This window comes from Silene latifolia, chromosome 8 (genome assembly GCF_048544455.1).
Source record: "Silene latifolia isolate original U9 population chromosome 8, ASM4854445v1, whole genome shotgun sequence".
NCBI classification, from domain to species: Eukaryota; Viridiplantae; Streptophyta; class Magnoliopsida; order Caryophyllales; family Caryophyllaceae; genus Silene; species Silene latifolia.
The window spans coordinates 11,366,645-11,380,980 of NC_133533.1; the positions used below are offsets into that span (position 1 = coordinate 11,366,645).

Genomic DNA, 14,336 nt, shown 5'->3' on the forward strand with positions numbered 1-14,336 from the left:
ATATCCTATGGTATTTTGCGTATATGATCTTAGACAGTAATATCTCTCTCGACATTAGAGGTTTAATCCCAAAACGATTTGGGGCCGGCTAACATGGCTCAATTTATAAAACCGTCGTAAAACGTTGCATGAATAAAAAGATGCTATATATGAGCCTATGACAGTCGTAAAACATTGAGTATTTTCTTGTAGAGGCTACCTGTAAATTCTTGAAGCGGTTTATTTGGCGCTACGATTATCCTTACTGATTTTGAAGGACTGATAACATAGGTGTCATTAGAAGATGGATGATATGCCGACGGATCGACTGGCTAATATTGATGATTATGCATGTGGTAAGCTTGTGGGAACTGTGTATGGACCTGAAGAGTATCTGAGTGAAAAGCAGAAACCCATTCGCCGGATGAATTATGAAGAATATGACAATTATATGAAGAAATGTGACGAGTCCGAGGTTGTCTTATTATTATTATTATTATTTACTCGGTACTTTTTTATATTCTCTTGTTAACTGTCTATGTTGCAACTTTGGAGCTTACATTGTTTTCCTCATTTTTCATGCTAGGGGTTTGATGTTGACGGTTGCACTGGTCGTATGCCTGGTCGGATTTGCCCGCTCGGTAAAGGTGGGTTTGAATACGAGGTGGCTGAAGAGGTTGCAAAGCATGCTGCCTTGACACAGGGAGAAGCAATGGTAATTACTATGTACTCCGTATATACTTTAAACTAGTTTAGAACCCGTGCAAAGTTGCACGGGTATGCATAAAAAATTATTTAGACATATTGATTGTAATACATCTATACCATCGTTTAATGTACTCACTCAAAAACACCGTAATAAAATTGTGACAAACAAATGCATAAGAGTGTATACAGTATACTCCTATAATATTAGATTTTTTTTAGAGTGAATAACACTCATTAATTGGTAATTTAAACGACTCTTAACCCGATGGCGCTACTCATTTTCCTAGTTTTAAATGTGAGCTAAGTATATTCTTCCGCTAAATTCTGAAAATTACTAATTACAAAAATCAATAAATTCTTATATAATGACAAATATAATCACCTAAGTACAACTATTTCTTGTGGCCTATTTGGTGTTCAAAATATTTCGTAAACTAAAACTTTCAAGCTTTAAGAGAATGAGGCCCTGTTCTTTTGGACTTCAAGTCACTTAATTTAAGTTTCTTGGATCTTTTAAGTTCGATTGATTCGATTCGAGATCCTATAAGTTGATTCGAGATCCTATAAGTTGATTCGATTCGATTCGAGATCCTATAAGTTCGATTCGAGATCTTATACCTCACTTAATTTAAGTTCACTTGAGATCTTAGAAGTTGATTCGAGATCCTATAAGTTCGATTGATTCGAGATCCAATAAGTTCGATTCGAGATCCTATAAATTGATTCGATTTAGTTCGAGATCCTATAAATTCAGTTCAGTTCAGATTAGATAAGTTTCAGTCCAAAAGAACAGGGCCTGAGTGAGAATCCATTAAAATGGTCAGAGAAAGTATGAGCAGAACTCTGCAAAAGAATAAAAATTTAAATGTACACTTGCCGGATGACTTCAACAAAAATTAGCAGCAACCCCTGGCTATTTTAAGCCTTTCGTCATTTTTAATACACATTGACTAAAATGTTGGCTTAATAACCAAGTCCCCAATTTCTACTCTCGACCACACCATTTCAGCCAATCAATAAACCACCACGGCCACTGCCAAGCATCTTCGTCAGGTTTACGTTCACTGATCTCGCACTAGCTTGTCTCGGCATCGTAACAGAGCCCAACTGCGGTGCAGCCCCGGCCCTTTATCGAGCAGCTACCATCTCCGGCACGAAGAACCACTGATCATTTAATCATCTAGCCACCTTCATCCATCATTGCTCAACTCGGCCACCTTGGATGCTGCTTACATTAGTAAGGATACAAATATAGTGTAGGTAGTATACTAACTCTTAATTCCAAACTTATATTTGACTATATTTGATACTATGTATGCTAAACAATGTAAACATGATGGATTTAAAAGGGTAAAATATATTAGCAAGAATTAATTGAAGTGATGGTATTAGCGGCCAAGCATTAAGAGTATGTAAAAATGTGTGAACTTATGTGCCAAATGCAATAAAGTCAATAATGTGTGAACTAAGGAGTTTGGGAGATTAATTGGGATGGGAGGTGGTGTCATACCGTCTATTGAAGAGCTCCTGAATTAATTTAGGTGTAGTCTCGATGGGGGTATTGAGGTGTGTTGCATGGAATGGTAGGGGAATTGGAAGTTGGGGTAAATTCGCGGCAATTAAGAAAATAATTGAGGAGAAACACTTACATGTGTGTGGAGTAGTGGAAACTAAACACAAATTGTCTCTTGATAGAATTGTTAGGGCTTGGTGGTGCAATAGAATTGTTGAGCTCTTAGATATTAAATCATTAGATAGGGGTAGTGGTTTTGTGCTGATGTGGGCTGCTGTGTCCTTCAAGATTGCCAATGGGGTTTATGGGGATAGATGGATCATGGTATCGGGTAAATTTGGTGATAAGGAGATACCTTGTACAATTGTCTTATTTATGCTCCTTATTGTATAGACGGGAGGATAAAGTTTTTTTGGAGGAACTTTGTAATGCAAGATGGATGTTCAGTAACACAACATTAGTGTTTGGGGACTTCAATGCGGTTCTAATTCCGGGGGAAAGGTGAGGTAATATGGGTAGGAGTTCAGTATGGAGGAGTTTGAGGATTGGGTTGAGAGTTTAGAGTTGATTGTATTGCTCGTTCTATAGGCGCGTATGAGATGATTTATGCCTTTTGTGGGGGGTGATTTGGGTTTGGCCGCAGGAAATTGCTAAAGCATTCATGGCTTGGAACGGATCATATTTTGTGGGATTGGAGAAGAGGCTTTGGGAGGCGGTTTCATAGCCACTGTGAGTATTTTATGGGAGATAAGGACCAGAGTTATCTTTGAAAACAAACCCCTTGTTTGGATAGGAATTGGGATGCAGTTAGATCGTGGAAGACGAATAGGATATTGACGGGGAGGCCAATGTGTTTTACCATGTAATATCTTTATTATCTTGTTTGGGTTTTTCTGTTTTCTGTAGGTGCGTGTTTTGTTTTGGGACTCTACTCTCTGTAGGTCTCGGGTTTGTAACCCTTTTTCTAATAAAAAAAAAAAATGTTTGAGCTTATTTACCAAATGCCATAAAGTCAATAATCCACAACTCTATATATGTTAATTATGGCATCAGGCTCAACTCGCTCTTGTAGGATTTACTCAATTACCTCAATAAGTGTTTGGCTTTCCTTTGAAAACTCTCAAGTTTAGCTTTAAGTTGAAGATTTTAAGTATTACAGTCATGCTGAGTTGCCAGTATTCAGTATTGTATAGGTCTGCAAGGTAATATTAATAAGAATCAGAATCAGAGACGTGCATTACATACATCCAAATTTAACATACAGAGTATCAAATACTCCGTATCTAACTGTTTAGCTCACCCATCAAACTACAAATTCAATATTCTCTAGAAAAAATAATTGAATTAAACATATAGAAGTCTTATAATCATCAGAAGAACATCCAAACTTAAAAAAACAATGATATTAAGAAACCTAGAATTCCCATAAAACAAACCCATAAACTTTAGAAGGAGGATATTTTTGAACGGGCTAGAGAATGATTAAATTACCTTACTCATGTGATACAAAACGGCCCTCATACCGGTAAAATGTCATTCTGCAGTACTCTGAAACATATAAAAACATGAAAACTTACATTTGACGTAAAATTATGAATCAATAGATCATAAGGATCATGTTTCCTTTAAGGTGCAAACCAAAACAAAAAGATTAACTACCTCCTAAAATCATAAAGATAAAGATAAAGTACTATTAATTGCTCACCTCACCAACCAAACTACAGACACATATTGGTTATTAATGCCATTTTCAAGCAGATTAAAAATAATGAGATAATAATTCAATAGCAACAAATATATAGAATCAAATCATATTATATAGGTACATAACAAATTACACCATAGATTACAATAATTGATGCACTTACCCGTTCGCAAAATCTCCAAATGCATTTTGGATTCAATCAAATAGAAAGAGGCATATGTCAATCAAACAGATGTCGAAGAAGATTAAACATGTAAAGACTGTGAGAGTATTTGTTTGATACAAAGTACAAAGCTACAACCGACAAAGGAGTTAAAAGTTAGGGTTTTGCACTTTTGCTTAGGCGGGAATTTGAAGCACTGTGTTGTGACACGTGTAATAGGTGACGTAAGGTGGTTTTTGTTTTATAAGTTTATATAGATGATTTTATTTCCAATTTTAAATGTGTGTTGTTAATCTTATTATTATTACCCAAAGGAAGTAAAGACTGAACTAAGCATGAGCAGTAGCTTAGAACCGAATCCTAGGACATCGAGCAATTAAGTGAAAATATTAATTCTCGACAAAATTTATTACTAGTATGTTTTTGATGTTCGGATTAGAGGTGATCAAAAGCGGGCTTGGGCTGGACACGGGCCGGGCCTAACTGATAAAAAAGTGTCCGATGGGCCTTATTTCATAGCCCGAGCCCGCTAAGCGGGCCAATTTCCACTATCCGTACCCGCCCACTTCAAGAAAGCGGGCCGGCCCGCGGGCCTGACTAAAATTAAATAAAAAAAAGTGTTTCTATTAAAACACGAGTTTGTTATCGCTAAATCCCACAATTGTCTAAAAATGCTTATCCTTCATAAAATATACTAATCTTCAAAAGATACGTTTACTAGATTTTGAAAAAAACACGAGTTTGGCAATGTTCTCCTACAAACATCAAAGGTTCATTTTTACCTTGGTCTTTATGTGGTATTATTGGCGGTTACGTACCCTCCCGTCTAAATACTTATAAGGTACTATCTTTATACGACAATCTCGTTAGCATGTTCCTTATTCTCGGCGAATCTTTATACGACAAGGGTAAATACCGACAATCTCCCACTTATACGTAAGACATTAGTATTCATTTGTGCTACCTAATTGGTTTAGAATGTACAAGTTATTAATTAAATGAGCAGAGAACGGCGGAGGGCGGAGGACTGAGAGTTTGAGGGCTTTTGTGAGGTTACTTTTAGTAGCGGGCCTAGCGGGCTGTCCATGGGCAATTTTGTTTAGTCCAAGCCCGTCCATTTATCCTAGCGGGCCTAGTTTTCTTATCCCTTACCCGTTTATTTTTTTATTTTTCTTGTCCAAGCCCGCTATTTTAGCGGGCCAAACGGGCCGGCCCGCACTTGATCAGCTCTAGTTCGGATGCTAATCATGCTATACAAAGTTTAAACCAGGGCGCGTTTGAGTATGTTATGGACTTAAATCGTAACAATGTTTTATTGGATCAACAAGACGACTTTGAATCCCATTTATCAACCCAATAATGTGTATGTTGATTTGTTAAAGGGCATACCCATGGAATTGGTACGTCTCGTGAAAGTCAACAAGCAGCCAGTTGAAGGGAGTCTATATTATCTAACTTTCGTCGCCGTGACTACAAATCAAATGGAGAAAACTTACAAAGCCAAAGTTTGGTTAAAACCTATGACATGGGTGTCTGAAATTACTCTCTTTTTAGAAGAAACAAGTGATGGTAACAAAGACATTACCATTAAAAAGAAGATTGATAAACCATGGGGCCGAGGCAAGACTACGGTGGAAGAGAATTTAAAGTTCGACTTAAGCCACCGTTTCCGGTAATCCGTTACATCTAATTCTGATCTATGATTTCAGAGATCAAACTCCTTAAATTTTATTTTATTTTATTTTTTTTCACGCATTTCCAGAGATCCTATTGACCAACCCTTATACCGGAACCCGACTATCGATATCACGAATGGACCACTTCAAAGAGACGGCTACTATCTTCTAGTGTATGTAACTCTTCTTGGATGGACTAATAGTCCCTCCATTTTTTTTACTTTCTTACTTTCTTCCTATTTACTTTATTGCAGCCTGGAGACTGAACTTTGACTGCATATCTCGACATCTATACTTTATTTTTTTTTCGTGAAATTTGTCTAGATAATAATTGTAAATGTTTTTGTTTTTTTCGTGAAATAACTCTTCTTGGATGGACTAATTAGTCCTTCCATTTTTTTACTTTCTTAGTTTCTTCCCATTTGCTTTATTGTAGTCTAGAGACTGAACTTTGACTGCATAATTTTTCGACCATCTATACGTTATTTTTTTTTTTTTCGTAAAAGATGTCTAGATAATAATCGTAAATCTTTTAGTTTTTCCGTAGACACTAGGATGATCGATCAGTATATATGTTGAATATATCTCTTATGCAGGAAGGAACTCAAGATGAAAAACCCTCAATGGAAACATGCTAAGGTTAGTTTCGTTTTCCTCGGTATAGAGAACCTTCCGACAAATCTTTTAGAGTAGGCTTGGTAGCTTCTCTTATACGGAGTATTGTTTTTAATTGAGAAAAAGGATTGTACATTAGATGTACTACCTTACACATAATGAGTTTTTGTGTATTTTTTATGAGTTATGTAGAGTTTATAAATTACATTTTAGTTTTATGACGTCAAAAATCAAATTTTTCTGAGCTTATTTGCAATTTTTTTGAGTTATAATATAACTTTTTGAGATTAATGTATAAGTAAATGGACTCAAAAACTTTATAATAAAATTCAAAATTTTTAAATTAAAACTCAAAAACTTTATCTTGCTCAAAAACTATATCATCTGATGTATAATCCACTTATTGTTTTTAATTATATCAGGCCAAGAAAACTGCGTCAAGAAAATGGAAGCTATTTAGATACCCGGTAGGTATCGAGTTAGTCTATTTGTCTATCAAATCGAATTGGTTCTCAGATAATAGCTAGGGCCGCCATGGTAACGCCTTGTATTATGATTGATGTTGTATCTTAATGATTTCAGCAAAAGGCTCCATATCTGGATGAAGCTAGGAAGAATTTTGAGAGAAAATATCCCGAATATTATCCTGATACCAAGTAATTAGGCAAAGGTTTGCGGATTTTCGAGGTTCATGTGATAGTACCAAGAAATTGATAAAACTAATCTTTAGTTAAGGACCATCGGAGTTGTTTGTGTCCGGTTTCATTCGGGTGTCACATAAGTTACAAAGGAATTATGGAGGTTAAAAGGGAAAATGTTATTAAACAAATTTGAGAGATGAAATGGACTCTTCATTTCCTAAAAGAACTAGAGAGGATACTAATGCTCCATACATAGCTTATAATTGTGGAATGAATTTGCTTATTAATGTTGTTGCTCTTTACTTTGCCTCCATCAAATAGAGTTCGCAATTGTAAAAGCTACTAACAAGTACGAGTATTATTAACATGCTCTATGGCGACGAGTTTTATACCCAGGCTAAGCTAGTTGATATCTACAAGAAAGGATGTGTTATTCCTAATATTGGACCGGTTATATTATAAGCCTTCATTATGGAGTATTTGTAGTTAACTACTCATTCCATTCAGGTCGTTTGTTGTCTTATTTTATCTTAAGAATGCATTTGATGAGCATTTGATCCTCACACTCAATTTGATCCACCTGTCATTTAATAATTGATTCCCTTTTCTTTTTTTGGTCTTTGTGCAAAAACTAAAAAACAACAATTGAGTGAGATGGAGAGAGTACATATTAACTGTTCTAAGCGATATTTATTATGAGTAAGTTGTTTTTGTGGGTTTGGATAATATTAAGAAAGCTACTTATTTTTCAGCTTTTTCGCCAAGTAACCGCTTATAAACCTTCACATTTGATCCATGTTAGCCGACCCTAATTTAGGCGAGAAAAAGACCACGACATAACTAAAAAAGGCGGCCTCTGACGTTCATGAGCGTTATTTATTTTTCAGCTTTTCCCACAATTTATAAATTAGTCATGCAAGTGTACGCTACAGACTCGATATATCATCATGTTATATTCACGTCTTCCTATTTAAGCATTAGTACCGGAAACCCCATTTAACAAACTGACCTTTATCACTAAATAAGTTGATACTTCCTCCATTCCACTCTACTCTACCACTTTCTTTTTTCACGTTTGCCAACACGCGTATTTTACGCGCTAAATATCGTTAGCTACGTATTTGCAAAAATTATAAAAGTTAGATATTTTTAATGTACTCCTAAAAACGAATCAAAGAAGATCTCACATGAATATATTTTCACTTACGTATCGAGAGAAAATCGAAATTAAATACACAATTGTGAATAGTGCACAAAAGATCGAAATTAAATACACAATTGTAAATAGTGTACAAAAGTGAATAGGTAGAGTGAAGTTGAATGGAGGAAATTATCCCTAAATAACATAATAATAATAACAGACCCAAAAGTAACTAAGTCCAACCCGAATTCTCACAAACTCATTAATGAACCAAGCCAACCAACCCAAACCCAACCAATTTACCCATTTACTACGTCTACATTCACTTTAACCTATTTCGGCTCACTATATAAACCGTTTCAATAATCGAACCTGATCCAAACTCGAACACAAACTCTGTTTTTAACATCTATGTCCTTTATTTTTCTATTGCTCTGAAATAATTCGTGCTGACCAACGGCAGGTAACCTCGTCGACTCTTGCTGACGTCTTAACTAACTCGTAAGTTTAACAAAAATCCCCAATTTTGAAACCCTAGATTTTGATTGCATAATTTCGTTCTACTCCATTTGTTGTCATCTCTCTTGGTTCGCTGACTTTTTTTCCCAGTGAAAATTCAGGATAATTAAACTTATTTCTAACTTTGAAGGACTGATATCTTAGGCGGTGCTATTAGAAGATGGATGATATGGCGACGGATCGACTGGCTAATATTTATAATTATGCATGTGGTAAGCTTGTGGGAACTGTGTATGGACCTGAAAAGTATCTGGATGAAAAGCGGAGACCCTTTTGCCGGATGAATTATGAGGAATATGACAATTATATGAAGAAATGCGACGAGTCAGGGGTACGTTGTCTTATTATTATTGTTATTTACTTTTTTTTTTTAATAATCTCTTGTCAACTGTCTATGTTGAAGCTAACATTGTTTTCCTCATTTGTTCACGCTAAAGGGATTTGATGTTGATGGTTGCACTGGTCGTATGCCTGGTCGGATTTCTCCGCTCAGTAAATGTGGGTATGAATACGAGGTGGCTGAAGTTGTTGCAAAACATGCTGCCTTGACACAGGGAGAAGCAATGGTAATTACTTCTGAGTCCTGTGTACTCCGTATATACTTTAATGATTTTATATCCAATTTTAAATGTGTGTTGTTATTATTTCCCAAAGGAAGTAAAGAATGAACTAAGCATGAGAAGTAGCTTAGGATCGAATCATGGGACATCAAGGAATTAAGTGAAAATATTAATTCTCGACAAAATATTAATCATGCGAAGTATGCTTTTGATTTTCAGATGCTAATCATGCTATACAAAGTTTAAACAAGGGAGCGTTTGAGTATGTTATGGACTTGAATCGTAACAGTGTTTTATTTGATCCATGAGACGACTTTGAATTCCATTTATCCATGCCATGCTACGTAATATTTTCAACCTAATGAGGTATATATGTCGATTTGTTAAAGGGCATACCCATGGAATTGGTACGTCTCGTTAAAGCCAACAAGCAGCCAGTTGAAGGGAGTTTGTACTATCTAACTTTCGTCGCGGTGACTACAAACCAAATGGAGAAAACTTACAAAGCCAAAGTTTGGTTAAAACCTGTGACATGGGTCAGTGAAATTACTCTCTTTTTAGAAGAAACAAGTGATGGTGACATAGACATTACAGTTAAGAAGAAGGTCGATAAGCCGCGCGGCAGAGGCAAGATTACGGTGGAAGAGAATGTAAAGTTCGACTTAAGTGACTATTTCAGGTAATGTCTTAAATTTTGTATAGGTTAATATCAACTCATGAAAGAGAATGCAACCAGTTGTATATGTTTTACGGTGTAGAATCTGAGCTTTGTGATAAAGTATCCGAGCTTTATGTTAAATAATATGAACTTTATTAGAAAGTATTGAACTCATCCATTTACACATTAAAAACATGAACTTTAAATTAGCTCAAAAAAAAAAAAACATATAAGCTCGGATTCTTATACAATGTTTATGGTACAAACTGGATGTATAATCTTATTTGTGGGTTAATATAGGCCATTCATGAAACTTAAGCAACACGGTAAGTGTGGTTGAGGTCTTTTCTCTTTTTTCTTTTCCCCAGCTACGTTTAATTCTCTATGGTTTCAGAGAACAAAGTTGTTATTCTATTTTTTTTTATTTTTTTTCATACATTTCCAGAGATACTATTGACCAACCCGAAATAGAGAACCCGACTATCGATATCACGATTGCAGAACTTAAAAGAGACGGCTACAATCTTCTTGTGTATGTAACTTTTCTTGGAACACTAATATTTCCTTCAATTTTATTTTTTGCTTCTTACTATATATATGTTCACTCCTAGACACTACTAGGACGATAATTAAGTATGTTCAATATTTTTTATGCAGTAAGGAACTCAAGGTCAAAAACCCTCAATGGAAACATGCTAAGGTTAGTTTTGTTTTTCTCGATATAGAGAACCTTTCTCCAAAATTTTATTAGTAGGCTTGTTATCTTCTCTTATACCAAGTATTATTTTTATTATATCAGGCCAAGAGAACTGCTTCAAAACAATGGAAGCATTTCAGATACCCGGTAAGTACTGAGCTCGTGATATTATTAATATGAGTTTTTCTAACGTGTGTCTTAGGGCACACATTAATAACCTATATATGCAAATAATAACAAGATAATTTTATTAATTATGGTAAAAATGAGTTTGTTGTTGGATATCTCATAAGATTATCTTGTTATTATCTCCACATATATAGGTTATAACATGTGCCACGTGTGCCCTTGGGACCAGGGGCGGATCCAAGGGTAGGCTACTCGGGCTATAGCCCGAGTAGTTTCTGAGGAAAACAAAAATATATAGATTGTGAAGTACCATAGAATCACATGGTTGCTTGTAGACTGTTTGGTTTGTTGTCTGGTTTCCATTAGAAGGTACCTGGGTTCGACTCTCACTAATGAATTTTTTTTCCTCATCATGTATTATGCGCTGAACTATAGGCTTAAGATTCACTTTATTTTACAATTTTACATTGTCCGGCTTACACCATTAGCCTATATTTATATAGATACAATATTTGGTGATTATTTTTTCTCATTATATATGAACTACTAGTTATTTTCTCTAGTTATTTATTTACAAACTTATACTCTTTTTTCTATTTGTTGTCGACTTATAGCTATTTCTTTTTATCTTTCTTTCCAATCATTCAATCAATTATCAATCATTTTACTATTAACGACTAAAATATGATACTCCGGGAGAAAAAAAATTATATAATATTACCTCCATTATAATTATAATAAATTGTACTTCGTTTATTCTCTATGTCTTAAACATTTGTCTACTGCTTAAAACACCCCCTGACAAATATTAAAAATTGAGAAAATATTGGAAAGGAGAGAGTATCATTTTTTAAAATTACCTTGTTTACCTTGTAATTTAAAAAAAATTCTACATTCTTATCGAATGTAGTATGAGTACAAGTCAATTGAAATAAATTTTGCTAAGCTTGTTGAAAAAAAAAAATTGAAATAATTATAAATTAGCTTCATTCATTATCCAACATGAAAAGTATCTTACCGATAAAAAGTAATAAATAATACTTAGTAATTTTTATATTTGGTTCAAATACTACATAAATAAATGACACATAAATTTTATGTCCTTACAAATTTTTAAAAGGTATTGACTTACAAGGCTTATATTGAGAAAAAAATCACTTTGTATAGTTTTAAAATTTAGCCCCAGATAGACGGAATTCCTGGATCCGCCCCTGCTTGGGACACACATCAGAAAAACCCTACTAATATTCCTCTGTTTATTCTCATATTGTCTATTTGTCTGTCACAATCGAATTGGTTCTCAGGGCGTTGTATTCTGTTTGATGATGTATTTTAATGCTTGCAGCAAAAGGCACCATATCTGAAAGAGGCTAGGAGGATGTTTCAGAGACGATATCCTGAATATTATCCTTTTACCAAGTAATAATTGGGCAGAGGTTTTCGGGGTTTCCAGGTTCATTTTATAGTATACGTCATGGATCGGTTAAAATAAGTCTTTAGTTAAGGAACGTCGGGGTCATTTGTGTCGGTATCATTCGGGTGTCACAGAAGTTAGAGATGTGAAGACAGAAGAGTCAAGTTAGCCGGTATTTGCTTGGTTTGTGGAAAGACGTAACGTTGTCTATACAACTTTGTTTTCACTTGTTTCGTACACTTGTTCCATAGTATTACGTATGTATAGCATTGTGCTACAGCCTACAGTTCATAATTTTTTACTAAATGGACGGTTATTATTCCGGATAGAGTATTTTTGATAAATTATACGGAGTATCCATCATTTAGAAATCTTCTTTACCATGTTTTTTTTTGAGGGGAAAAGTAGATTTATTCATTTAAAGCCGACATAAAATCGGTAGAGACAATGTCACTAATACATTCCGAACCAAATCAACCCAAATCTGCGTAGAGTAAGCTATAGGATGGTAATGAGCAATACAGTGAGCAGCGCGATTTCCGGTTCTCCTTACAAACTCATAGGAGACCCTCTCAAAACTACTAGCAAGATGTCGGATATCCTTCACTGTGTTCCCCAAATAGGTAGCGGGTGGTACCCCTGCTTTCAACATCTTTACTAGTGTTTGAGAATCAGATTCCAGAACCACATCCCTTAGGCCCATTTGCGTTGCAACTTGAAGGCCGAACAGAGCAGCTTTTGCTTCGGCAATTGTCGGGTCCCAACAAAGACGAACTTCATGCACAGCCGTTCGTTTTACCTGGCCATTCTCATCTCTAATGATGACCCCTAAACCACTACCCTTTCATCCAAGAATAGCTGCATCCACATTTATTTTACTCACACCCAAAGGCGGAGGACACCATTTCTCCTCAGCTCCCTCTACATTGTGTGGTTCCACCAGTCTTCTCTCCTCATTGACCTCTCCAAAAAATTCCAGATATTTGTACGTCCTCTCAATCAACACCTTCGGATGTGGTAGCTCACCCCCGTGAAACAGGTTGTTTCTCTCGTTCCATATAGCCCAAATCATCATCAGCGTCCGACTCCTCTTAGCCTCATCCCTCTCTTCCACAATGTGAGCTAGCCATTCTTTCACATTAATGAAACAATCCCATTCGTCCTCTACGTCCACTCCCACTGTACTCCAAATATGTCTCACCCACGGACAATGTAAAAGCGCATGACCATCCGTCTCAACAGCCGCTCCACACCTACAGCATGTTGGGTCAATCTCAGTGACCCTACATATGTTGCAAGTTTGCCCCACTTGGAAGTGCTCCATTACCAACACGCCAAAGAAAAGAGCAGGCCTTTGGTGGAAGCTTTTGTTTCCAGATTTTGCACCAGAGCTCCTGTTTCACACCATAACTAGTTGACGCCTCGTCCTTTGTCATCATCCATCGTATAAAGTGATATGCCGTTTTCGTCGTATACTCGCCATTTTTTGAGTAGTGCCATACCTTCTGGTCCTCGCCCTTTTCCAAACTGATGGGAATTTTTAGCACTTCCTCAGCTTCCACCTCAAGCAAACTCTCCCTTATCTTTATCTCGTTCCACCCCCTATCATTGAGCCACTCTGCCACCCAAGAATCTGGACGACTTTCCCTCGGGGACCAAACACGAAAAGGCGGGCCAGAGGATTTCCATGGGCCAGTCCAGAACTTGATCCTTTCACCGTTGCCAATAAGCCATCTCGATCCCTTTCTCACTACCCATTGTGCCTCCACTAGGCTTCGCCAAACAAAAGAGGGGTGATACCCCACGGGCGCCTCGAGTGGGTTGGTTTGAGGGTAATACCGTGCCTTCATAAGACGAGCAACTAAAGAATTCGGGAGCTGTTGGAGACGCCATAGTTGCTTCCCTAGCATAGCCAGGTTAAATGCTTCTAAATGTCGAAACCCCATCCCCCCGTCATTCTTACTCTTGCAAAGTTTCTTCCAGGCAACCCAGAAAATATGCCGTTTCTCATCCTTGAAACCCCACCAAAACCGAGCCATCACTCTATCCAAATCCGCACAAAAGGAAGTTGGTATCTTGAACAGACCCATTTGGTAAGTGGGGATCGACTGAGCCACCGCTTTGATTATAATTTCCCTTCCAGCAAAAGATAAAAGTTTCTCCTTCCACCCTTTGAGTTTCTTCCATATCCTCTCCTTCAAAGCTGCAAATGCTTCAT

General features: G+C 36.4%; 2 protein-coding genes across 4 annotated transcripts in view; both read left to right on the top strand.

The window, feature by feature from the left end:
- Nucleotides 1-268: 268 nt before the first annotated feature.
- On the top strand, nt 269-7,376 carry LOC141596385 (uncharacterized). Its single transcript, XM_074416518.1, has 7 exons — nt 269-454; nt 566-694; nt 5,451-5,740; nt 5,831-5,917; nt 6,341-6,383; nt 6,782-6,826; nt 6,942-7,376. The coding sequence occupies exons 1-7, from the start codon at nt 284-286 to the stop codon at nt 7,017-7,019; spliced, it is 843 nt and encodes a 280-aa protein (XP_074272619.1). The 5' UTR covers nt 269-283; the 3' UTR covers nt 7,020-7,376.
- A 1,401-nt stretch (nt 7,377-8,777) lies between these two features.
- LOC141596384 (uncharacterized) overlaps nt 8,778-14,336 on the top strand; it is a 29,538-nt gene continuing 23,979 nt past the window's right edge. Inside the window, exons 1-7 of one of the 3 annotated variants that reach the window (XM_074416517.1) lie at nt 8,778-8,991; nt 9,098-9,226; nt 9,610-9,899; nt 10,324-10,410; nt 10,536-10,578; nt 10,678-10,722; nt 12,050-12,367. In XM_074416517.1, the coding sequence (XP_074272618.1) occupies nt 8,821-8,991; nt 9,098-9,226; nt 9,610-9,899; nt 10,324-10,410; nt 10,536-10,578; nt 10,678-10,722; nt 12,050-12,127 (843 nt within the window). In that variant the 5' untranslated portion in view covers nt 8,778-8,820 and the 3' untranslated portion in view covers nt 12,128-12,367. Of the gene's footprint in view, nt 8,992-9,097; nt 9,227-9,609; nt 9,900-10,323; nt 10,411-10,535; nt 10,579-10,677; nt 10,723-12,049; nt 12,368-14,336 lie in introns of those variants that run through there. The other 2 variants (XM_074416516.1, XM_074416514.1) reach the window with 2 other exon arrangements.

Excerpts from the sequence above, each read along its gene's own strand:
- LOC141596385 (XM_074416518.1), top strand. The coding sequence starts at position 284 with ATGGATGATATGCCGACGGATCGACTGGCTAATATTGATGATTATGCA. Across the intron at positions 695-5,450 it reads TGACACAGGGAGAAGCAATG|GGCATACCCATGGAATTGGT; the intron begins GTAATTACTATG and ends GATTTGTTAAAG. Across the intron at positions 6,384-6,781 it reads CTCAATGGAAACATGCTAAG|GCCAAGAAAACTGCGTCAAG; the intron begins GTTAGTTTCGTT and ends TAATTATATCAG.